This window comes from Carya illinoinensis, chromosome 16 (genome assembly GCF_018687715.1).
Source record: "Carya illinoinensis cultivar Pawnee chromosome 16, C.illinoinensisPawnee_v1, whole genome shotgun sequence".
Taxonomy (NCBI): domain Eukaryota; kingdom Viridiplantae; phylum Streptophyta; class Magnoliopsida; order Fagales; family Juglandaceae; genus Carya; species Carya illinoinensis.
This window is the reverse complement of record NC_056767.1, coordinates 27,894,602-27,920,827: the sequence shown is the minus strand read 5'-3', so window position 1 is coordinate 27,920,827 and position 26,226 is coordinate 27,894,602. Positions and strand designations below refer to the sequence as shown.

The 26,226-nt window shown below is 36.3% G+C and overlaps 1 protein-coding gene across 5 annotated transcripts; it reads left to right on the top strand.

Annotated features, from left to right (window-relative positions):
• The first annotated feature begins 357 nt into the window (after window positions 1-357).
• LOC122299073 (protein APEM9) lies at window positions 358-25,700 on the top strand. Of its 5 annotated transcripts, none has more exons than XM_043108988.1 (11): window positions 358-523; window positions 7,203-7,327; window positions 9,628-9,857; window positions 9,938-10,066; window positions 10,722-10,783; window positions 10,958-11,125; window positions 12,595-12,672; window positions 14,019-14,304; window positions 16,656-17,014; window positions 17,491-17,661; window positions 25,227-25,700. In XM_043108988.1, the coding sequence occupies exons 3-10, from the start codon at window positions 9,726-9,728 to the stop codon at window positions 17,618-17,620; spliced, it is 1,344 nt and encodes a 447-aa protein (XP_042964922.1). In that variant the 5' UTR covers window positions 358-523; window positions 7,203-7,327; window positions 9,628-9,725; the 3' UTR covers window positions 17,621-17,661; window positions 25,227-25,700. The 5 variants fall into 5 exon arrangements, with proteins under 5 accessions (XP_042964922.1, XP_042964923.1, XP_042964921.1 ...); XM_043108989.1 differs by lacking the exon at window positions 25,227-25,700 and adding an exon at window positions 18,305-18,433; XM_043108987.1 differs by lacking the exon at window positions 25,227-25,700 and adding an exon at window positions 17,810-18,206 and having other exon boundaries at window positions 359-523.
• The last annotated feature ends 526 nt before the right edge of the window (window positions 25,701-26,226 follow it).

Sequence of the window (26,226 nt, the reverse complement as noted above, 5' to 3'; positions counted from 1 at the left end):
ATATTTTTTATTCAACATTTTTCTCTAATTTCACAAAAACCTGAAAAATACTCAACTTAAACTATCTTACTACTATTCACAAATTTTATTACTACTCTTTATAAAATTTTTATCTCATCTCAATCCTCAAATGAGTTATATTTTTTAGATACAGGGTGTGCATCCGGACCGGATTTTTATCCGGTCCGGTCCAGAAATCCGGATTCGGGTGGATCCGGGCGGTTATCCGCCCGGATTACATCCGGGCGATTATTATAAATCCGGATCCGGTTACGGATCCGGTTTTATAACCCGGTAATCCGTAACCGGGCTATACACACGCTCATTTTTTTTTCTCCCCCGAAACGACACCGTCTCTCTCACATTTCGAACGAAATTGAACTCTCTCGAAGAAATCTCACTCTTCAGTCTTCTCTCTCGCTCGTCTGTCAACCCTAGCCGCTCGTCTGTCGTCTCTCAAGTTCTCAACCCTAGCCGCTTGTCTGTCGTCTCTCGCTCGTCCGTCTCTATCTCGAAACCTAAGGTATTTGAATCTCTCTCTCTCTCTCTCTCTCTCTCTCGGTTTGGGTGGATCCCTTTTTCTGGGTTTATGTTTGATTTTCGCTTGGGTTAGAAGATCTTATTTCTCGCTATCTCCATAATAGCATTTGAGAAATAGATGGATTTAAATGCTATTTCCCAAAAGTGCCGCAGTTGTTGGTATATAAATTAGATGGATTTTTAAAGCTGGGAAGGCCGGGGTTTCTCAGTTTGCTTTGATGGTATCTATTATAGAACAAATTCCCAAATATTTTCCTGAGAAGAGTCAAAAGATCTAGCCTATTATTTTCCTTTTTATGCCAAACCACGTCCTGTTTGGCAAAAACAAAATACCTTGATGTCTCATCTCAACATCGAATTTCTCTGTTTTCATGCTTAACCACTGAATAAGGTTTTGTGATGATTATAGTAGCTTAACCAAATTTTATGGTTCTGAAATAATGTAATCTTTTGTATGCAAGATATTAAATCATAAAACTAATGAAGTCATTTTTTACTTCAAAAAAAATGAAAAAAATACCCAAAATTAACCTATTTAAAACTCTATAGAATTTTTGAAGCATGTATTAGACATGGGAGTCTATGCAGCGTCCAATATGACTGCTCGAGAGAATCAATTTATTTCTTTGAAAGAAATGTAAGGATCTAACATTGATACATTCTCTAAGGATACATATCTTGAGTATGGTCAATTTTTTTTTATAGAGCAACTGCTGTTTTAAGTATGGTCAATTTAATTCAAACGGATGAGATGCATTTAACTTAACCGTTAATTGCGTACTAAAATGAATTTCTCTGTTTTCATGCTTCAATGCTTATGCTTATTATTTGGTTTGCTGGTAGTAGTTTCATGCTTATGCTTATGCTTGTCATCTAGGAAATTACTTCAGGTAATTCGTTGAAGAAGTTTTCTATTAATTGTTCCTGCTTCAGTCATATGTTAATTTTTCTTGGTTTTTGTTTCTGGGTTGGTTTTGTTTTGTCTTGTTTAAGTTTTATTATTTCATTATCATTCCTCCATTATTTTGATTCTTGGGTCATGCGCTTCATTGTTTTTCAACTGTTATATTAATAAGTTAATGATGCTCATGCCTTTCTGGTTTATTTTGCATTTATTCAATAACCCATTAAAATACTGATAAATGGGAAACTCATGCATCATCTGGATATGTAAATAAATCTTTATTTGGTGAGTGCTAAGTAAAATGGAAGAGGCAGAGTCATTCTGGAACATATCTTTATAAACTTTGTGGAATTTTTCTGGAGAACCCTTGATAGAAACAATTTTTACGAATAATCAGTATATTTTATAATTAACGTGTTGATTAAAAAAAAAAGGTTCAAACAATATCACCTGGAAACTATATTTTATAAGAGATTCATGTGTCTATATGATTTACTTCTTAATTTGTTGATTACATGCCATCCATTTATTAGATCAAGGTGAAAGAAATCAATTTTTCCCCCAAATTCAAGATTCAAGATTCAAGATTCAAGATGTGAAGAGTTATGATATTGTATTAGTTTAATTAGTTGTAATGTATTATTATTTATTTTGTTATTTGTAAATTTATGTTTTGCATTGTGATGTAACAACAATATCTAGTTTGCATTTTTATTTATTTTGTTCTTCAATTTATTTTTTAGAAAATTCTTTTAAAGTGTTGTAATTATTTTTTAAAAAAATCTGGGCAATTTAAATATGAGATTAGATTTTTTTTTAAAAAAAAGTGCTATAATTTCTTTTTAAAGTTATAAAGATATATTTAGAATTTTTTATTATTATTATTATTTTTTACAAAACCCGGATTGAATCCAGGTATAACCCGGATATCCGGGATTTAAGCTCAAAAAAAAAAAATCCGGATATCCGGTTACAAACCGGATGTAACCGGATATCCGGATTGAATCCGATTATCCGCCCGGATTGAGTCCGGGTTCAATCCGGGCGGATAACCGCCCGGATTTTGATATCCGGATCCGGTTATGGCCGGATACCCGGATCCGGATGCACACCCCTATTAGATAGTAAGTTAAATTGAGATAAAAGTTGAAATTTGAATAAAATATTATTAAAATATTATTTTTTAATAATAATATTATTATTTCATAATTTTAAAAAGTTGAATTATTTATTATATTCTATATGAAAATTTAAAAAAATTATAATGGTTAAATGAAATGAATTGAGATGAGTTGGAGGCCTCTTTGTATCAAAACTGGATAGTCAACCTACAGCACAAATGAGCTAACTTCGTTGAAAAAAAAAATTTTGAAAGAGAAACTCCCTCTTCTATCTAGAAAAGTTAGTAATCTTTTCTAATCAATGTTTCCAACGGAGATGCGGATAGAACCTATCCTTTTGGTTCGTTTTCATGTACTTGTTTGTGTATAAATTGGCTCTCATCCTCTTTTCCTTTCATTTTTCGGTACCCATTTGTGTATAAGTTTATCTGCTAATGTTTTTAATCCCTTCTTTCTACCGGCTCGATTTTGGTCATTAGATTAGTAACATATTGGAGGCACTTTTAAGCTCTAGTGCTATCATAACTATCTATTACTGAACTTGTAGGGTGAAGTACTAGGTTTCGCTGACAGTGCTAGGCCTTACTCCCTCAGTTCCAAGGGGAACATCCACCTCATTCTCTGCAACAACCCCATTCATCTATTGTACTTCAACAACCCACTGCCTGTACGCGCCCCACCACACAACTCCTAACTGTTGATCTATCGAGATGAAGCGGAACCATGGCGAAAATCTCACCTCTTGATACTCATGCACATTTCGTTCCACGTGTAGCCGTCACGCATTTCCACACTAAAATGCATCCAACAGATACACGCGTTGTACCAATAGATTCGCATCCTCAAGATTTTCCAGATTCAACTCACCCCATCCCACAATCACCACCATGTGGTGACCATGCATCACCCCAGTTAAACTTGAAGAAACTCAGCCAACCGTAGTCAAGGCCATTCAACGCTGGTCTCCCTATTATGTTTTCGCTTTCTCTAATCGATGTCTTGAGAAAGGGAATACGAGTCTCTTCAGGAAACATCTCAAGACAGCAAACTGCAGTTCACTTTCAGCATCCACCACCTTTAGCGGTAGAATCACAATTCGCACAAAAATTATCATTTAAGATAGCACCATCTTGGTATGGTATGGGTGGGCACAAAAATTTTGATCCTAAATCCCGATTTTACTTTTCACTTTTGCAATGTGATTGTTGTAATGAGGTGCTTCTTGGGAAGCTCTACTCCTTCCTCATATATCTCCTTTCCATATCTTAATGATATATATGGGTGTGTGTGTGTTTGCTTACTTAGGAAAATAAATAAATAAAAGTAGTATAAAAATAATAAATATATATTTAAAAAACAAAATATAATATAGATCAAATAAAGAAGAAAACATCAATCAATAGAGCGAGTTGATGGATTACAGAAAATGAATTTATGTGATGACTTTGACCAAAATGCTTATCTATATATACGTATTGGATTAAAATATTCTTGTTATAGATACTAAACTGAATAGCCTTATTATAATTTTTTAGTTAAAGCTAAAATGTCCCTACCACATATTCAAAGGAATAAAATACCTTTATAATAAATCAAATTAGATAAAAACTCCCACAATCCAAACCAATCGACCCATTGACAATCGGGAATATCCATTAATATCGACAACCAGAATTCTCCATCTTAGATTTCAATCAATCTTGAAATAGATACAAACGAGCGATGGTGTCATAGATATGAGAACCATCAAGGCCAAACCCACAATAGTGTCTTCGGTATGAGAACCATTGACTCATGGCAATATTGTGTGTCAGCACAATCAAAACCAGGGCATGGGTCTCTGAAGTGCAATCACAAGGCAACGCGTCGTGGATCTCTAGTGTGGAGACCCATAACACCATGTATCGATATCAATCCATGGATAGATCCTCAACACCTCCATAGGTCCAAATCTAACCAGGACCACGATATCAACGTGGGTCTAGATTGGCTGAGTAATGGACTAGGCATCGTCATGCATCCAAATCGACTCATAGATTAACCTTTTCTCTGGGACGAGCACCTTGCCACCTTGTGCTCAGCTCCACACTCTCTGCTTGCCCTTGGGACCTAGCACTTTTGCTCGTTCTCCAAGATTTGAGTGCTTTTGTTCTCCCTTAGGAAAAACTTTGTGCTTCTTCATGATACTCGCTGAAGGGGCGAGCTACATGTTCCTCCCAGAGTGCTTGCCTAGGAGTGAGCAATATTGCTCTTCATGGTGGTAGCCTCGGGGTGTAACCTGTTGTTGCTCACCCCCTAAGTGGGAGCAATCGACTTTCATGATGTTTAGTAAACATCATTTTTTCCTTCAAAATTTAAATGAGTAATATTAGATACAGTCTTAGGGTGTATAAGTCACATGCATTCATTTTGAAAATAAATAAATAAATAAAAATGCATGATTTGCATACTCTAATTGGCATTCTCACTTCAATTAAGGGGAATCGGGCACATGTCCTCCTAATGATAATAAAAGAAAAGCATCATAAATTTGCAGAAAGAGAATGCCACATTGTCATTAATCAGTATAAAAGTATTAATATTTTTAATTTTATTTTAAACTTTAATAGTATCACATATCAATTTATCAGTTACAAACTCTTTTAAATGGTTTAAATAACTAAAAATATACAATAAAAAATATTTATAAACTTTTTAATTAACACACATACAAAGAGATTAGTCGCAACAAAACTGAGAAACACTAGGGTTCAAACGAGGTGTTAAGATCAAATTTGCACTCTCCAATGGACTTTTGACATGTATGCTTTCTAACAAGTGAAAAATAAAACTGGTCTTAGGTAACCAAATCCCATAGACCTCATCTCTCTCTCTCTCTCTCTCAAGCCATCGCACTTGATTCTCTCTCTCAAGCCAAAACTCTCTTGCTCACCCCTCAATCAATCTCCATTAGCCAACTGCTTGATCTACAACTAAGCTTAATATTTGTTGCAACTGGTGTATTTTAGGGGTTGATACTTTAGGCCAATTGTGAATCTAGTATATTTTAGGCCGGTTGTGAATATGGTGTATTTAGGGGTTAATGTTGTAAATATGGTATATTTAAGGCCAGTTGTGAATTTGGTGCATTTAGGGGCTGATGTTGTATGTTGCCCAAATAAATAACATAAGAGGGGGGTGAATTGAGTTGTATTTATAAAAAATAACAATTATAAATCAAATATACAATATAAAATATAAACAAAATACGAAACAATAATAAATATAAAGAGTAAGGGTAAGAGAGAAGCAAATTCAGTATGTTAACAAGGTTCGGCCCTATTGCCTACGTTCTCGCCTCAAACTATCCCTCGAGAATTCCCAAATTCACGATTCAACCTCCTTCAGGTGGAGATAGAAACCTATTACACCTTTGAACAACACCGCTACAAAGAATCCATGTAGAACACCTTCTACACTTACAATCACCTTACATGTGGTAATTCAACTATTCTTTGTGTAGAACACTTTCTACACGCACAAGGGTCATATACACCATTTTACTGATATAAGAGCTGATAGTTGGTAGGTTATCATAAAACACTTCTCAATGAGTGAAATAAGAATAATACAGCGTAAAGTATATCTCTCTCAAAATGAATAAGGATTATAGCTCAATATTTAGAGAAGAGAGAATGAAAGTTTTGAATGAATGTTGTATGCTCTTGATGTTGTAAATGTGAAGCTCTCAAATGATCTATTTATAGGTATATGAGACTTCATATTCAAATTTAAAAAGATTCACATGTCAAAAACAACATCATTCATTTTTTCAAAAAATTTAAATAAAAGGTTCTTCTTTTTCAATTGTCAAAGATAATATCATTCATTTTTCAAAAATTTCAAATCTAATCTTTTACTTTTAGCATATAACAAAAAGAGCACACTTTACTTTTCAAAAAATTTAAACCTAATCTTTTTACTAATTTCGAATTTTTAAAAGATTTACAACATTACTCTATGACTTTAATGTGAAGTTGTTCCTTACTTGCTTATGCTTGTTTTCTTGATGTGCTTGATTCTATTGTGTAGAAAACTTGAGTTTGAGACTCCTTTATTTTTTGAATTCATTTGTTATCATCAAAATTCATGTGTAGATATATAATTACACAAAATTTGAAACCTTAGGTTCAACATTGTATATTTTCTCTGCATAAACAAAGACCGACCATAATATTCTTTGAATGAATCATTTAAGGACTCGTTTGGTTGTTAAACTTAACTGAGTTCATCTTAGTTTGGTAATTTTAAATTGAGTCTAAGATCCAAACACCTAACTCAAATTATTTTATTCATCTCAACTCAAATCTTATTTACACATGGGACCCACAACATTTTAGATGGGTCCCACATAACTTACTCCTCAAACTCAACTCACTACTAATCATAAAAATTCAGCTCAGTTTAGCTCAATATCTAAACGTAACCTAAGAGCAATATTACTAACACACAACTCGTTCATGTAACACTATGTAGTAAAACTGTTTTCAATTGGGTCTCTACTTCTTTGTTCCAGTTCTTCTAGATACAAGCAACTTGTGTATCGAATGTGCACCATTACTAATGTGGTTTTTTATTTTTTATTTTATTAAAAAAAGAAAAAAGAATAGAAAGAATAGACGAATAGAAATTGAGAGAGGAGTTCTTCGACTACCGCCCAGATTATACGCTGAGCAAGCCAACTTACAAAGGAGCCCAGTCGATCTACGAATTCACTATCAAGGTATCTCTTGCATCAAAGTTTTGGCCTTTTATGATAAATTTAGAGTATCATGAAACTCAAGAAAAACTCCCTTTCCACCTTTTAAGATATCTGGCTTTGTGGTAGACAATTGACGAATAACGAACAAAAAAATGGTTCAAGAATACAAAGCATCTTCTTCCAAATTCTTGATAATAGAACCTGTCGTACAGTCTTGTCTGAAATAAGAAGCTAGTGGAGCCCTTCCTTGGAGTAGATAAATTGGGAACCTTTTCTTTATCACTAATTTCAACATCTAAGACCTAAAAAATTAAATAAAGCACAAAATAACAGTATCTCTATACTCATTCTTTCTTAGCCACCAAATAACAACAAACAGGAGCAAAGCTTAAATAGTTTTTTTTTAGGTGAAGAATTTTTTTAATAGAAAGAGCAGAGTGTGAACGATACCAGGAACTAGTATCCTAACCTCTTGAGGTTGTCTTGGAGCTCAGAAAGATCACTTTGGTTCTTCTTGCAATTCTCATTGCAGTGGCCCAAAAGCTCCTCGAAAGACACGATACGAAGGATCATTGAGTTGTTGAGATCGCTGCTCGCGTTCGATACTCGGCAGTTCAAGCTCTTTATAAAACTCAATGAAATCGAATCTATCACACACATAAAAAAAAAAAGTAATAATCAGAGCATGTTTTCCTTTGTTTAGATACTAAAATGATAGCTATTGAGAAAAAAAAAGGGAAAAACCAAAGCGTTAATGTTCAAGAAAATTTTAAATTCAAAAAATAAAATGAGAGAAGAGATGAGAGTAGATGCATTTAATACAAGATTTTAAGTGATGAATGATTGAAAGAAATCAATAAATTAGGAAAATAATGGAAGGGAAAGAGAGAGAGAATATTAGGGAAGGAGGGAGATACCAAGAGGAATGGGACAGCAATCAAGGGATTGCTTTAGAGCGTAGCAACTCAACTCCAGTTGGTTGCAAAATGAAGCTAAAGATATGCTCAAGCTCCGGATTCCCTCCTCCATTCCTTCTCTCTCTCTTAAGCACGATGTCGTCTTTTTTTGCTATGCTTGGCGTGGGGAGCTATAGGGAAAAAACATATGGGTTGCTTTATTTCAGGGAGCAAAAACAAAGAAAATCTGGGATTGAGCACGGTAGTATTGGGTGGCGTTGGGTGGCTTTACCGTAGGCTAGGGTCTTACTTCCCTTTGGCTGTGCTTAACATGGCCACTGATGTTGTGTGGACTGCAGACGTTGTTGCTTACGGAGGTTGTTCATAGTGGCGTCGTGGTTCATAGAGAGGTAGTGGAGATTTCGATGGGAAGGATATTTCGATGTTCATATGGGGGAGGAGACGTTGACGGGGGGAGGAGCTTTAAAGTTTTTCTCTTCCCACTCCAGATGCAGCCGTTTGATGAAGACAATATCATTTTCCCGCTCCTGTTGCACAATATACTTTCTCAATGTTTTGAAATGCATCATTTCATTTGACATGTCAATATTGGTGTGCGTTCTGATTCGCAAAATTACTTACAAAGAAAATTTTCCTCTTTTTTTTACGTTATCTCTCTCTCTAAAAGAACTCTGCATTTTTTACTATCTATGTTTCAAAATAAATAAATAAATAAATAAATAATTCAATTAGATATCTTCCGCATCCCTAACCCCTTCAAGAATTTACACACTGAAATCCGATTCCTCTCTACCACTAGTTTCGTGGTTTATGCCGCTCAAATCGATTTGCATTTCGCTCCTCCGAACAGGTACTTGAGCTTTGTAACTTCTTTTCCTTCCCTTTCTCGGGAAATGAGTATTTCCACGCCTTCAATTTTCTTTTTCGGTTAGGAAAATAAACTACGGCAATTATTAATCTTATTTTTACGTCAGATAACTTTCACACATTTTCAAGCACAATTAACAATTTATAAATCAAGAAAAAACAATATCTTTGATTTCTTTAACTTCTTTTCCTTCCCTTTCTCGATAACCAAACGATGTCCAAGGTTGCCCGTTCTTTGTTAGGTAGTGGACAAAATAATTCCTCGATATGAATTAGTAAATTGTCATCGTAGCATTTAATAATTAGCCTGATATTTAATTTAGGTAGATTATGTAAAAAAAAATTTTTTATATACTATACTATTATCTTATTAAATAAAATATGATATATTTATTATTATTAAATAATTATTTATTATATATATTTTTATTTTTTAATAATAATAAATACGTTATATTATTTATAATAAAATGTAAATGAGATGATATAATAATAAATAACATTACTGATATAAAAAATAAAAACCCATGTGGCTAGAGCACCTCAGTCGGGAGCCATCCTACTACCCAAACGAGTGAACGACGGTGCCTCTGGCTTTTTCCGAAATAAAATGACAGATACTTGATCTTTGTTCCATGCCAAGTCAAGCGGTAAGGTTGCTCGGTCAAAACCGAGCGGCACAGTGGCTTCAGCTTATAGATCAACGATTGATACTGCAGTCTGTAGCTCTAAAACCACTCCCGGCCACCAGCATCAGCTTCTCATCGGTATGTATAAGCCCCCTGATCGTGCAAATCCTCTCGATCAGGGAATAAAATCCCCTGATTTTTGCTCTCTTACAAATTAGGGCTTCGCATTCCCAGTCTCTCACCGCTCTTGTCGCCGTCCTCTTGAGGTCCAGCCACTGCCCGACTGCCCGCCAGGTGCCGCTTCGTTCAACCTCAGTATACTGCCGATTCTGCCCATTATTGTTGAGGTAAATCTCTCTCTCAAATCTCTTGATCTCTCCCCCGTTTTACCATATCTTTTTATTCCTCTCTCTCCCCGTTGGTTTTCGGAATGAGGGGGATGGGCTTCGCTGAGTCTTTCGTGAATGCGTATTGGTGGCAGTGAATGAGTATTCCTTTTTGAGAAATACTCCTAATTTGTTTGTAATTACAGACAGAAAATCATAGACCATCAAGGTAACTGGCCTCTCAGTTTAGTTTATTATTCTCTCAATTCTAACGAATATGCACAAAAATCTCATAATACTTCTAGCCTTTTGCAATTAGTGTTTAGATTTCTTTATTCTATTGCACAAAATTATGAATGAGATGCAGTTGAATCCGAGTTTGCAAAGATAAAATAGACTTTGGGTTCATTTTATCTGCTAACAATTAATGGTTCCATTGAAGAAAAGAGGGACACACACATATATAATAATCAGTCTAGCATATGATGAGAGGATGATTAAACAAACAAGAAGAGGGTTCTTTATTAAGATACCAATTAAACATAGTTGGCTTTTGGCCCAAAAAATTTTCTTGCACTCCGTTTTCAGTTTGAAGTTCCTTTAATTTTTCTTGCACTCCTTCATGCACTCCATTTTCTGTTGACATTTTCACCTTCACTACCTTCATCTCAACTAGAGAGAGATGGCCGAGACTACATCAAGTACTGCAATTTGGGAAGAAATCGAGCGATCTGAGAGGTAATTTGGTGTAATTTCCTTTCGTTATTGCTTCTTAAAATTAGACATATCTTGCTTGAGAACGAAAGAAATTCAAAGAATTTTCGTTTTTGTTTTTTGAAACATTTTTTTCAAAGAATGGAAGCATGCACTGCCATAAGTTTCATGATATTGTTGATCTTGTTGCGGTTACAGCTACCTAGTGTGCTCAATGTATGAGGAGGCAGCATCCTTAGCTTCATCGATATTAAAGCGTCTTCGCAACGATAACGAAGGCATTGAAGCTGGAGAAGATGTTGAATTCTATGACATGTTAGAGTCGACTGGTATGGTGTTGGTGCAGTCCTTGAAGGAACTTGGAAGGTAATTTTAATTCCTCTATTTGTAGATTAGGTGTGTGATTGTAGACCCAAAAATAGAGAATTTGATTTAATTAAATTTCAATTAATTCGTCGTACCATCGAAGGTGTTGAGCTAGAATTCGGTTAAATTCATGTTATTGATGCTACTGTGTGATTGGATGAGTACACGTGGCAGCATCCTTTGTACTCCTAGAATTTACTTGATAAAAAAACTTTCATTATTTTTCAGAAAAGAAGGAAAAAAAAAAAGAGCATGAAGGTCCATTGGAGTAGTTTATTGTTGTTGAGTTTAAGAGCCATCTTATTTGAAGGGGTTTGTACGGTTGATGGTTTGTTGCCCAATGTTTTTGGGGTTTATTAGGTGGTTCAATCGGCCTTTTTTCTATTAAATGATATCTGGGCATTGCCATGAGAAAAAAACAGAAGCTTTAGAGGCCCATATTCATGAAAACAACTGGGGTCGAGGGGATTTGTTAATGATATAGGCCTTGCAGTGATATTGTTGGCAGATCTTTAGAAGGCCAAACAGCACTGTTAAAACATTTTTCTTCACCCTTTCTCTAGTTAAAATCATCGACTCTACAATTACTTGCTAAAATCACACTGTAGGTGTGAATCAAGGCTTTTACCTAATATATTTTTAATCGAAACCCTAAGAATAACATCAAGACTAAATGAGTATTGTGTTCTTGATGAATTTGGTATGAATGATTGGATCTTGCACTGATTTTCATGACAAAAACCATTCAAGAAAGATATTGAAATTGATTAGAAGGTTATTTGACATCTAAACTTGGATCTTGAAGGAGAAGACTTGAAAAAGTTCAAAATACTTGCCTAAATCACCAAAAGGGAGGCCAGTGGACGAGGCTTATGTTAAGGGAGGAAAAGGGCTATGATTTTATGAAATTCTTTGAATTTTGGGGTTTGAAGAGGGGCATCAGGAAGGGGAATTGTGGCTGGGTTAAAATAATAAGGTTTTGGGCATATTTACCAGAGAACTTTAGAGGTCTACACAGAAATCTTACACAAGGAAGTTTACGCACTGACATGGTTTAATATGAGATCCATCAGATTGTAAAACTCTTTTTATTTTAAAGTAGTTCTAACGTATTAGGTTAAGCCATATTAGCATGTAGACTTCCTTGTGTAAGATATGTGTGTAGACCTGATACTTTTTTATCTGATTAGAAATTCTTATTCTACTAGGTTCTAATTTTTCTTGGACCCTTTTAGGCTAATCCGAATAGAACTAGGTATGGGCATTGCTACTCCTTAATTCTGGGCCCAAAATAATGTTTCTAACCCTTCTTTAAAGCCATAAAAAGGGACCAATGAAAATTAAAAATAAAACATACAAAACTAACGAAATTCATAAACTACCCCTTAATGAAGTATTTGGTGTTGCACAAATGCTACATATTCTGTATTTCTTAAAATATTATTCATAATTTCTTTGGGTTCATGCAGGTCATCAGAAATTCTGAATCAACTTAAACTACTTTATGTTCTTGTCACTGCTATCCCTGTTCAAGTTCTGCTTACTGGGTACATTTATCTCTTGTACATGTTACTTTTCCTATATTCTAAATTCTCCATGTGATATGAATTTGACACACAGATACAAGTGTTTTATCTTTATGTGTGAGTGGTTGTTTGACCTTAAATTTATTAGAAATAAGCCTGGGAACATTAATTTTGTCAAAGCAGCCATAACATGGTTAGAATGTCCATAAATGGCCCTTCTCAAAAGTATTTTGGTATGTAATTATCTACTGAAAATAAAGTTATTTGTAAAAATGTCTAAGGAGGTTTTAGGATTATTAAGCTGTCTAGTACCACAGTTGTTCAAGGAACTTCTTTCCTTCTTTCTTTTTTTCCCTTTTTAGCAGAATTTCTTTAAATATCAGATTTTAAAGTAAACATTTATCACTTCTAATATCACTTTTATTGATATTTGTGGTGGTTTTTACTGATCAAAAAATATTTGATGTTTTTCATTTAAAACTTATCTTAAGGAAATAAACGAAGTATAGTCCTGAAAGAAAATTGGGTTTGGGGCTGAAGGCCTGTAGCTGTACATAATTGCAATGAAGGCTTACAAAAGAGAATAAGGATCAATAAATTCTGGAAGAGTTGTCCTTTTGGCTTCCAAAGTTACATACCAAAGGCATAGAAATCTGAGAAAAGTCCATTGGAGTAAGAGAATCACTAGTTTTCATATTTAGAATTAATGATTCTGGTAATTCTGAGAAAAAGTATCTATCTACTTCTAGATAGCCTTTTTTCTTGTATACATCCCGTGTACCTGGATTGCACCTTTTGTGCTTTTCAATGAAATAATTGCTTGGCAACAGCAGAGAACATTAATTCTCATAACATTTTCTCTGAATTTTTTCTTCATGCATATGCCTAAGAAGACAAAGTAGTCAAATTCCAAAAACTTGTATTGAAGCATTATGCTCTTCTGTTAACTACTATTCATGGGGTTTGATTTATAGCATGTGCTATGGTTTACATAAAACTTTAATTCAATCTCTAAAACTTAGGTCATGGAACATGGCTTACCTGTGGATTTATGTAATTCTTTTCATTCTTTGCATGTCAGGCAAAGTAAGGTCTCTGTTGCTTCTTAATGAGGTATCCCTGTAGCATTGGGATGGATCGACTGGCTAATATGTTCTCGGGTTTCTGCTTTTTGTAAATGTGTTTTCAAGTGTCTGGGATTTATAGACATATTGTACACCATTCTGTTGTGAATAAGACGTGGGTAAATCAGTTTTTTTATGTTGTGCATGTAACATAGTTTTGGCAAACATATTCTTGGAAGGAAGTAATGTCAATACTTCAAAAGAGTGGTTGTCAAACCTTTTGTCATTTTTTTGTCCTTTCAGGGTATGCTTTCAGATATCAGAAGGTTCTTCTTTTGGTGTTCGGGAATTTCTTGAGGATTTCCTTAGCAAGTGGAGATCTGTAGATGAAAGATACTATGTTCTTGTTGATGCAGAAGCAAATGTAGATTGTATCCCAAGACATGACAGGCGATTTATTCTAGGAGTTGATGAATATTTTGAAGTTGTCGAGGTCTATGCCGTGACCATTCTTGCAACAGTTTTAAATGATTTCGAATTTGCCATCTCGTTGGTTGAGAAAGCTGCACTACCTGAGGAAAAACGACAGGTATTTTATATTGTCATAGATCTAAGTTGGAGTCCCCTTTATTGGAATGAACTGTGTTGGTTTTTGGATTTGGCATGACAACCAGTGTTCATGAACTGATTTCATGACATATGATATCATTGTCGGACTAAGCTGTAGAATTCAAGTATAAATGAGAATTACCATTCTTTAGATTGACTGATACTATTCCTATGGTTCATGATTTTTTGTTGACTCTTTTCTCGAATAAGATTTGGCTCATCAACTATGAGGACATGCTCTTCAGTAGAAAGCCTTCACCAAACATTATATGTTAATGTTGAACTGTTCATGTGGGATTTGCAATTGCTATTTGACGTAGTCAACCTTAGAATGAAAAGGGTAGGTAGCAATTTAAGGGCTAAAATGTTATACTTCATTTGTTTCATTGTTCTCCTCTTCTTTTGGGGGTTAACTGATGGTATTTCTACCAGTCATTTTAAAGTTATACATTCAAAAACTTCCATCTTGTAAACATGTGGGGTTGGTTATTTGAAAAATTTAGTATTTGTGCATGTTAACGTTCATTTCAAACTTTGACATTTTTTTGGACACAAGGGCACATACATGTATGAGCTTACCAACCATTTTCTAGTTTTACCATCGACTTTTTCCCTTATGTAAATATGTGCGGTTCTTATATGTAAACTTCAGCAAATTTTGGGTATGTAAATGTGCATTTCAACTTCGGAGCAGTCTTTTTTTTTTTTCGTGTTACCTTCAACATTTTCCCTTATGTAAATATTTGCGGTTGCTTTTCTGTAAGCTTCAGTAAATTTTGTGTTCATTTTAACTTTTTAACGGACACACACACACACACGAACATGAATTAAAGTAGGGAATCAGAAGCATGCCTTAAAAATGGTCTGCACTTAATTGATGGTTATTTATTTGTTTTTTGCATTGTTATATCTATATGATGTCTCGTTCTGTTGGTGCTCATAAACCTTCACCATTGCAACTCTGACTTATACCCCCATCATCTTTGCTATTGTTATCCTTATCAAATATTTATGTACTTGTCCCAAAGGGTCAAGCTAATGGGAATGGGTGCATTTAGTCGTTTAATTAATATTTTAACACTCATCTCATGTGCAGTCAGACTCTCCCTTAATAAATGGGGTTCAACACGTGAATACTTAGAGGATGCTTGAGGAATGAGATTAAGTGAGAATTTTGTGAATAATAGTAAGATGGTTTGTGAATAGTAGTGAGATAGTTTGAGTTAAGTATTTTTTTGGTTTTGGGAAAGGAGAGAGAAAAAATTGAATAAGAAATATTATAAAGTTAAAATATTGTTAAAATTTAATTTTAAATATTATTTTTATTTTGGTATTTGAAAAAGTTGAATTGTTTTTTTTTTTTTGTTTAAAAATTTGGAAAAATTGTAATGATTAGTTTGGAAATGTTTGTGTTTGAATGATGTTTGGGAAGGAAATAAAATGAAATAAGATTAGATGAGGGGTAGGGGTTGGGGGGGCAAAGTGTTGATTAGGATTCGAACTTTAAGACCTTTGTTTTGTACCACGTTAAATCACTACTTGTCTCAAAAGTTCAAGCCGATAAGAAGAGGCGAATATTACCATTCCATCTATATTCTCACAATTTACTTTATATGTTTCCCTTCTTTTGTGAAACTCGTTAATCATTATTTCTTCCTATCATTTCATGGAAAGTATTTCTTTGTGGGGTCTTGTATACCTTCTGGATACTTGCACCATGCCCCCTTTATTGAACTTTAAATGTAGTTGTATAAAAAAGAATCACGTCACAAAATTTTACTCACGTTTCCCCCTTCATTTGTAGAAATACAAACATATAACAGAACATGTTCCATGTTACTATTTATTTTTACCATTTATCAAAAGCTACATTTCTCAGTTTGATTTTATAGTTAACTGAGAAAACCCTTCGTCGATTTATCTAGAAGCCTAAATTTTGATAACCTTCTACGAATTGCCTTTATTTTGTCTTTTTGGTGGCATTTGAAAAGATTTTTTTTTCCTTCCTCAATCTATATTTCTCAAGCATATTGATAATAGTAAATTCATGGATTAGGGATTTCATACTATCCTTATTATTACATTTATGGTAGATAAAATATGTTTCTAGCTATTTCATACTGTATGTTCAAGCAAGGCCAGTTTGTAATTGGGATAATATTTCCTAGTCTTGGTGATGACTCTGTGTTTCATGAGTGAGTTGATATACATTCTTGATGGAAATTTCATTTCATTTCCATGTTTTTCCAAATGGCTGAAAACATCAGATTGTTTTATCAATTGATTAAAAAAAATATAAGTTCTTATATTTTCCCATGTCCTTTATTATAGGTACTTCTGAGGAAATTACATTCCCTTCATTCTATTAAAGCCACCAACTTGTCACAAGGACCCTCAATTTTGCCGGGAGATAGTCACGACACTCGTTTCTCATCACTGAAAGAACTGAATGTGCCTGAGGGTTCTCGAAAAGCATTGAAAGCCAAATACCAACCTAATCAAGGGAGTGTTGCCAAACAAGCAGTTTTAAAATTTTCTGAGCGGATAGAACCATGTTTCTGGTGGTTTCGTACCTTCACTTTGAAGTTTGGTAATGCTCGATTGGTTTTATCGAATGGGAAAATTTTCCTGGGCTGTTTGATCTTGCTCATGTGCCATGTTGTCCGAAAGAAAAAGGCTCTTTTGAAGAGGTACTATATTCTCTTCTTTCCGGTCTACATTTATGTAGAATTCCAAAGTCAGAGATTATAAAATATATTCCTTTTCTACTTTTAGTTTAAAATCGTCTTGGTTTTTGGCTTGCAGCTGTGTCTCTCCCAAAATTAAAGTAAAACTGCTTAAGATTCCCTTTTTCTAAACTAATTGTATAGCCTGTTTAAGATGACCTTTCATATTCAGGAAAGCCTGTTTAATAGGTTTCTGTTACAATTATCAATGTTCTTATGCTGAAAGTTGTGACACAGCAGTTGGATATTCTTCCAATCCAAGATGTTGTCTTCACACAAAAAATAATAATAATAATAATATAACTGATTTTTGCTCTGTTGAAACTGCTCAAAATACACTGTATAGCTGAAAAAGCCCTCAATAGAATTGAAGAGGCTGAAAGCTAATCTAATTCAACTGTGAAGAGTTCGGATAATTTACTAAAATGTTTTTGTTTCAGGTTTGCTGGAAGACAAGTACTGTTCTTGAAGAAGGCCGTGATGGATTTGTGGCAGCTTGCGTTTTCGTACCAAGTGAATCCTCTAGCAGCTGTTCAACCTCTCACCGCTGCAACACGTGGAGGGCAGTGATGAAATTTACAGTAATTGCCCTTTTTAGGTCTCTCATACAGGTATAAACACACATATCTTTTATGGAACAACCTAGACTCTGAAGAGCCGATGATATTTTCATACACGGTTCTTGTGTTTCGTTTTTCTGATCAAGATGCCATGAAATCATATCCATGAACTGATACAAAGTTTCTGTTTAACGAACAGGTGCAATTCTTTGTGCTAGGTTTTGTGGCAATAAACTAGATGAATTGGGGAGTACATTTCACCATAAAATCTCCTTGTCCTGCATAAATTTTCATGGTTGTAATGAATAAACGAAATGAGAAGTTCAGAAATACATATCCTTAATACATATCCCACAACGCCTGCAGTGTCAAGGGACTTTGCTTTTTCTCAAGTGTCCTTAGCATTGTTTTATTTTTATTTTTCTGTGCTCATTACAAGTTTCATCAAATTTATTTTTCACAGTTAGGTGCATGGTTTTTTAATAGGGAGATACTTTAGTCATAAAATAATTACACAAAAATAAACACAAATTGATGTGGTACGTCAGATTGTAAAGTTACTTTTATTGTAAAGTAAATCTAGCGGATTTCACGAATCTACGTTAGTTTGTGAGTTTAGGGTTACATTTTTTCTTCTTGGCTTTTCACCTACCGTTTGTTTCATGTCATGTCTGTAATCTTGCTGGATATTCAGGAAGTACTTGTCCGTTTTGCTGGTTTTGGATCAGAGGAGGATGAGTGGGTTAATGTTCGTAAGCATGTCAGGCTGCTGATGAAAACTATTCCATTCTGGTGAAGCTTTGGTGATTATAGAGGAGAGTTAGTAGATTAGTGGAGTTATGAGGAAACGGGTGGCGATTGAATCTAAGATTTTTGAGGTTGTAAGGGAGGGAAGTTGGGTTCATCTTACTGAAAAAGGTTGGAAGGTGGTGAAAAAGGTTAGACTGAGGATAGGCACGGGAAGGTGGTTCTTAAAAGCTCTAGAGGATTGCTTGAAAGCTGGTAGGAAGGAGTTTTTTTCTGGGCATAGAGAAGGTGATAGGGGGTATGTTGCACAGAAACGTACTAATTCTAGAGGAAGTTTTTTAGAGCTGATGGAATATGGGGGGGGTGGATATCGGAATTTCTTGTTTATTCCAGAGGATAAGGAAGGAAGGGGGTGGAGGAAAATGGTGGAGGCACTGAGGGAAGCTGGCTGTACTGGTGGAGCAACTTCACAGCCACCACAAAGCTCTTCTTACAGGTCTTACAGGGAGGTGCTCCAAGCTACAGTCAGGGGGTCACATCACTCTGAGACTATGGCAGGTGCTAGAGGAGGGGTAGGTCTGCTAAAGGATGGGTTGCAGGCTAAGGGGGAAGCTAGTAGAGCTAGTATGAATGAGGAAACGGTGTTGAGTGCTTTACAGGAGATAAAGTGTCAGGTTGATGCTTTGCAAGTCAACTTAAGTAGGCTGTTACGGTGTGCTGAGGAGAATAAAGGGATTGAAATAGAGTTAGGCCAGATAGTGGGCTGTGGCCCACGGATTGGAAAGCAGGGACAGAATGAGATGGGAGCTGGAAAACAGATACAAGTGGGCCAGGGGGGAGAGGAAGATCCAAAGGGCAAAGGTGTGGTTCACGGGCTGGGCCTGGGCAAGGGTGTGCATGGGCTGGGCCCGAGTAAAAACTCAGGCCTGAACTGGCGTGTAAAAGACCCGAAACAGTGTGTTTCGGGTCTGACCATTGAAGCCGATATGGCACCTATAGGGCCGGGTCCTGGGGTGGCTCTGGCACAGAACCGGCCGACGGTGGAAGGTGGCTCAGGCGAAGTCCTGCCGGTGGTCGTACAGTCGCCGGAAAGGGAGGGGGCCGAGATTGAGGGTCTGTATGGGGAGTCCGATACAGTACCTCTAGGGCCGAGACTTGGGGTGGTTCTGGCACAGAACCGATCGACCATGTGCGGCGGCTCAGGTGAGGTCCCGCCGGTGGTAGTACAGTCGCCGGAAAATGAAATGGAGGCTTTAAGCAACGGGATTGAGCCTATTTTTTTCAGTAAGGGTTCGGGAGCTGTCCAGGGAGGGTCTTCATCGAGTGGGTTTGTACAGAACATTTCGGAGACTTGTTCTGAACCATTAGAGCAGGTGTTTTTACCTGTAGTGCAGTCTGGTGAGAAACTAGAGGGCTTGGGGGTGCCGTGTGAGGGGATACAAGAAAAAACAGTGGAAGAGGTGGAGGGAGGGTGCTCTTCAGCTAAGGAGGAAGGGATGTTGATGTTGTATGATCCTACTAGTATTCCAACAGAGGAGGAGGAGGCTGTAGGAGAGGATCCCACACCTTTAAATGTGATTCCCCCTAATATTTCCACTGACTGGCTTTTAAAAAAGGTTGAGGACCTTCAAAGCTGTTTGGGAATATCTTGTGAGGGGTATGAAGAGCAATTTAAAGCTTTGATTACAGCCATTGCAGCAGGACATCAGGGAGTAGGGTCAAAAAGAGATAGGGAGCTGAAACGCTTGATGTGGTCTATAAATTATGAAGGAAAGGAGGGAAGTGCGAGTAGGGGCAGAAATAAGGGAAGGGCTGGAGCAGTTTGTAAATGAAGCCAAAAATTCTGAGTTGGAACGTTAGGGGGTTGAATGAGTCGAATAAACGTCTTTGTATAAGGGCTTTGTTAAGGCAATGGAAGGCGGATGTCATTTGTTTGCAGGAAACAAAGTTGAAAATCATTAGTAGAAGAATTATTAGAAGCATTTGGAGTTGTCAATATGTAGGATGGATATATTTACCATCGAAAGGGGCCTCGGGAGGTATTTTGGTTATGTGGGATAAGAGGGTTGTGGAGTGTACTGATGAGTTTATGGGGGAGTATGCAGTGGGGTGTTCCTTTAAAAATTTGGAAGATGGGTTTGTATGGGCATTCGCTGGGGTTTATGGGCCTAATTTGGATAGGGAGAGGAAAAGGTTGTGGGATGAGCTGGCTGGACTTAATTCTTGGTGGGAGGTCCCATGGTGCATTGGTGGGGATTTTAATGTAACAAGATTCCCTACCGAAAGATCGGGGGGGGGGGGAGACTTCAAAATTCAGCAATGGTGGAGTTTTCGGACTTTATCTTTGAACTAGGCCTTATGGATATTCCTCTGATGGGAGGGGAGTACACTTGGTCTAATAATCACACTTGGTCAAGATTGGACAGGTTTCTTATTTCGCCTTCGTGGGAGATGCAATTTCCAGATCTGACCCAGAAGAGGCTCCAGAGGTTATGTTCTGACCATTTTCCTGTTTTACTAGATGGGGGTGGAGTGCAAGGGGGTAAGAGGCCTTTTAAGTTTGAAAACATGTGGCTAAAAAAGGAGGGGTTTGTGGATTTGGTTAGAAATTGGTGGAATTCTTATGTATTTGAGGGTAATCCGAGTAAGGTGTTGGCTGGAAAATTGAAAGCTTTGAAGAAGGATTTGAAGACATGGAATGAGCAGGAGTTTGGTGAAATAACTAACCAGAAAAATTGCTTACTTCAAGAATTACAGAGTTTGGAGGGAGTAGGTGATGAGATCAATCGAAAAGAGCAAGTAGTAACTGAACTCGAAAGACTTACCTTATTGGAGGAGATTTCATGGAGGCAAAAGTCAAGGGCGTTATGGCTTCGGGAGGGGGATAAATGCACCAAGTTTTTCCATCGCGTAGCTAATGCACATAGGAGGTTCAATACCATTGAGTCTCTGAATATTGATGGTATTACCTCGTCAGATCAGGCGGAAATGAAGGAATATGTAGCTGCACATTTTGAAAACTTATTGTCAGAACCTATTGCTTGGAGACCTAAGGTGGATGGCCTAACTTTTGAGAGTATTGACCAAGTTAGTAGGGTGTGGTTGGAGAGACCTTTTGAAGAGGAAGAAGTACATAAAGTTCTTAGGAAAATGAATAAAGATAAAGCTCCAGGCCCGGATGGTTTTAACATGGCTTTTTTCCAAACTTGTTGGGAGGTGGTGAGAGAAGATGTTATGCGGGTTTTCCAGGAATTTTTCACTCATGGCAAATTTGAAAAAAGCCTAAATGCTACTTTTATTGCCTTAGTCCCTAAAAAAGCTGGGGCAATAGAGGTACAAGATTTCAGACCGATCAGTCTTGTTGGCAGTGTATATAAGATATTGTCGAAGGTGTTGGCAAATAGAATGAGCACGGTAATGGAAAAGATTATCTCTAAATCGCAAAATGCCTTTATTAGGGGGAGACAAATACTAGATTCGGTTCTCATTGCCAATGAATGTTTGGACAGCAGAATCAGATCAGGAATTCCTGGTATACTTTGTAAGCTAGACATGGAAAAGGCATACGATCATGTTAACTGGGACTTTCTGTTGTACATGTTGAGTAGATGTGGGTTTGGGGAAAGATGGAGGAAGTGGATAGGGCATTGTGTGTCAACGGCACGCTTCTCGGTATTGGTAAATGGAGAACCAGTGGGCTTCTTTAATAGTTCGCGAGGGCTACGTCAAGGAGATCCATTATCACCACTTTTATTTGTAGTAGTCATGGAGGCTCTGAGTAAAATGGTGACGGCGGCTGTAGGAGGAGGGTTCTTCTCTGGTTTCTCTGTGGGGGATTCACATAGCCAAACTATTATTTCTCACCTTTTATTTGCAGATGATACCTTGCTATTGTGTGAGGCAAATGCTGGACATATTCAATCATTGAAGGCCATTCTACTTTGTTTTGAAGCTATTTCCGGATTGAAGATTAATCTTGATAAGACAGAAATGGTCGCAGTAGGGGATGTAAGTAACATGAGCAGATTGGCTAACATATTGGGATGCGTGGTCTCTTTCTTGCCGATGAAGTATCTTGGACTCCCATTGGGGGCTTCTTTCAAAGCTAAGTCTATTTGGGATGGGGTTTTGGAAAAATTTGAGCGTAGGTTGGCTGGTTGGAAAAGGTTATATTTATCCAAAGGGGGGCGGCTCACTCTTATTAAGAGCACTTTCTCAAATCTTCCTACGTACTATTTGTCTCTATTCCCTCTTCCTGCTAGCATTGCATGTAGAATGGAAAAACTTCAACGTGATTTTTTATGGAGTGGAATAGGAGAGGAGTTTAAGTTTCATTTAGTGGGCTGGGATAAGGTGTGCATTTCCTTGAGAGATGGCGGATTGGGGGTTAGGAATGTGAGGATTCTTAATAGGTCTTTATTAGGAAAATGGCTTTGGCGATATAACAATGAGAGTGGAGCCTTATGGAAAGGGGTGATAGATTTGAAATATGGTTGTGAAATGGGGAGTTGGTGTACAAAAGAGGGAAGGGGGTCCTATGGAGTGGGGTTGTGGAAGTTCATACGGAAAGGATGGGATTCTTTTGCTAGTAATACTCGATTGAGCTTGGGGGATGGAAGAAGGATACGCTTTTGGAAGGATTGTTGGGTGGGTGACACAGTGTTGCAGGAGGCTTATCCTGCTATTTACAGTATTGCAAGGGATCCAGATGCCATGGTAGCTGATTTGAGGGTAACTATACAAGGTTCACAAGAGTGGAATATCAGCCTAAATAGGGAGGTACACGACTGGGAAGTGAACATGCTGGTGGATTTTTTTAATTTGCTGTATAACATTCCTATTGCTGCCACAACTGAAGATGTGATGATTTGGAGACCTTTGAGGAAAGGAAAATTCACAGTACGCTCGTTTTATAATTCTATTACTGGGCAACAAGGACATTCTTTCCCCTGGAAGAACATTTGGAGGACTAAAGCACCAACAAAGGCTGCCTTTTTTGTTTGGACAGCAGCCTTAGGCAAGATACTGACTAATGATAATCTGAGGAGAAGGGGCCTTGTTATCACGGATTGGTGTTGTATGTGTCAGAAGAGTGGGGAAACGGTGGATCATCTACTTTTACACTGTGAGTATGCTAGAGACATGTGGAACTACTTTTTCAGCAAGATGGAAATAGCATGGGTGATGCCAGGCCGGGTGGTTGATCTTCTGGCATGCTGGAGAGGTATTACTGGGACACCACAGATTGCAGCTGTTTGGAAAATGGCCCCTATTTGTATTCTTTGGTGTATTTGGAGTGAACGTAATGAGAGACTCTTTGAGGACCATGAACGTTCCTTGGAAGAGTTTAGGAGTTTCTTTTGGAAGACTCTATTTATGTGGGCTATGGGGTTGGATTTAAATGGGCTTAGTTTTCATGATTTTCTTGTAACTGTTACTAGTTCTTAAAAAGGTGTATGCTTTTGTATACCTCTAGTGTACTTGGGCTATGCCTATCCTTTTATCAATGAAATATCATATTACTTATCAAAAAAAAAAGTTTGTGAGTTTATTTTTATGTAATTCTTTATGTCTGTAGCCATTGTCTTTATTATATCAAAGTTATAGATGGTTTGTTGGAGCCGCAACACCATTTGTTGTGGACATTTTTTCTTTTAACCACCTCTGCTATGTTGCTGAATTTGCATTCTTCCTTGTGCCTTTTGACTACAAAATCCTTACAAAAGTATTAACAAAAAGTAATTAGTTGACATAGAATTTGTACTTGGATCCCCTAGAAGCGTTAGGATTAAGAAATTTGATGGCATTTAATCGAGTTCTATGAAAAAAAATTATTATGGAGGTTTGTGAGGAGATGCACTCTAATGATATAATGCTGTTCATTGTGTAGCGTGTATTGTTAGAAGAGTAATGCCGCTATTTGCAAGCTTGACACTTAATACTCTTCTATTGACACATCAATTATACTGTGGATATGGAAGCTTGCCACACCATTTCTTAAACATATATTGATATTTTGTCTTTTATGAATCTAATAAGGTTAGGAACTTCATTCTACCAAATTACAGTTTCTTCAATAAACCTTAATGAAATGCAAGTAAGAGTAGAGTTTCACTTCCCTCTCTTCCAATAGTGCAATTTTCTAAGACTCAAATTAAGTGGCGTCTTTCACGCCATATTTGTATATTGCATGACTTTTAAGGGTGGGAGATTCTTTATTGCTTTATAAGATTGGATGATGGAATCAGTTATATATATATTTATATATAATAAATGTATTAGTTATAAAAATATTAAACTTATAAAATTAATGTAAATTGATGTGTTATGCCAGATTATAAAGTTATTTTTATTTTAAAACAGATTTAATTGATCTTATGAAATTGTATTAGTTTATAAAATCTTTTTATAGCTGTAGTACATGTTCTGCATGATGAGAATATTAATGATATTCTTTTTATTTATTTAAAAATCTATATCATTATCAATTGAGGTAAGTGCCTGACTTCGTTAAAAATATTAAATTATTTTATTTAAATTGTAAATTATTCGAATTATTTCACTTTTTCAATATGAGTGACAATATGTGATACGGTCTGTAAACTCAACACGAATATGATAAGAAATCAGCAAATTTGAGTTTGATGTTAATAGGCTTGAGTCAAAACAGGTTGATCCGTTAAGACATGATTTATAAATGGGTTAATATTGAGTCAATCTACTTAATTCGAAATCAATCCGTTTTGACCCGTTTAGATTTTATTACAAAATTATAATTTTATTATTGTTGAGATATAATATTAGTATTTCTCAATATGTTTATGTCTATTATCGGGATTATAATTTTAGAACTATGCTCATTGTTGAAGGGTAAAATATCATAGAGCTCAAAAAAGTTTTCAATGCCTAGCTCATCAAAATGTCATCACTAGAAGACAAATGAAGAAAGAGGGAAATGGATGGAGAAGTAAGGAAATGCAAGGTGTGGTGTCAGAATATTAGGAGAAAAAGAGATGAGGGGACATAAAGAGGGGTGATGTGACATAAAGCAAGAAAATGCAGGAGATAAAAGACAAGGGACTTACGACATCAGGAGACTTTCTGGTAGACTTTTGGCTAGATGTCAGGGGCAAGGCTTCTTCAACATCAAGATATGGGTTCCAGCAATATAGTTCGGATACGGAAAAGAGATCCAAGAAATCTATTGTATAGTGAGGATGAGAGACTATGATAGATTATAAATCAAGCTTATTATAATGGATTCTTCCCTCCCCCCCTCCCAAGCCACCATGGATATAGGCTCAATGCTAAACCATATAAATTTGCGTGTCTATTTCTCTTTATTTTTCCTACTTTATATAATATTCATCGCCATAGATATACACATCGGCATTGTATAGTTGGGAGCCCACACAACACCGATGTAGGCTTGGCGCATCGAGGGCCCACACAACACCAATCCAGGCCCAGAACAACCTCAACGGGGCTGAGAATAGATCATTTTTCCCTTCCGGCCTGTTGACAAAAAAATGACATCAACACTCATATTTATTATTGTAGGGTTTATAATATTGGTTTTATTCTATTTGAAGATTTAAAAAATATTAATATTTTTTGTTGATAAGTAGTCTTTTTTTTTTAAAAAAATATTGTGGATACTAATAAATATAAATTTTAACTTTTATGTAAAATTGAGAAATGATATTTGCAGTTGTGATTGTGCAAACGCTGCACAGTCTATTTGAAAAAAGTGAATTAATATGGGACTTATATGAAAAAAATTAACTTTTTAATCATGGATCTCACTCTTTTTCAAAGCAATTGTGCGGCGCTTGTACACTTCACAACTATATGTAGAATTCCTCATGT

Excerpts from the sequence above, each read along its gene's own strand:
- LOC122299073 (XM_043108988.1), top strand. The coding sequence starts at position 9,726 with ATGCCAAGTCAAGCGGTAAGGTTGCTCGGTCAAAACCGAGCGGCACAG. Across the intron at positions 9,858-9,937 it reads CCAGCATCAGCTTCTCATCG|GGCTTCGCATTCCCAGTCTC; the intron begins GTATGTATAAGC and ends CTTACAAATTAG. Across the intron at positions 17,015-17,490 it reads AAAAAGGCTCTTTTGAAGAG|GTTTGCTGGAAGACAAGTAC; the intron begins GTACTATATTCT and ends TTTTTGTTTCAG.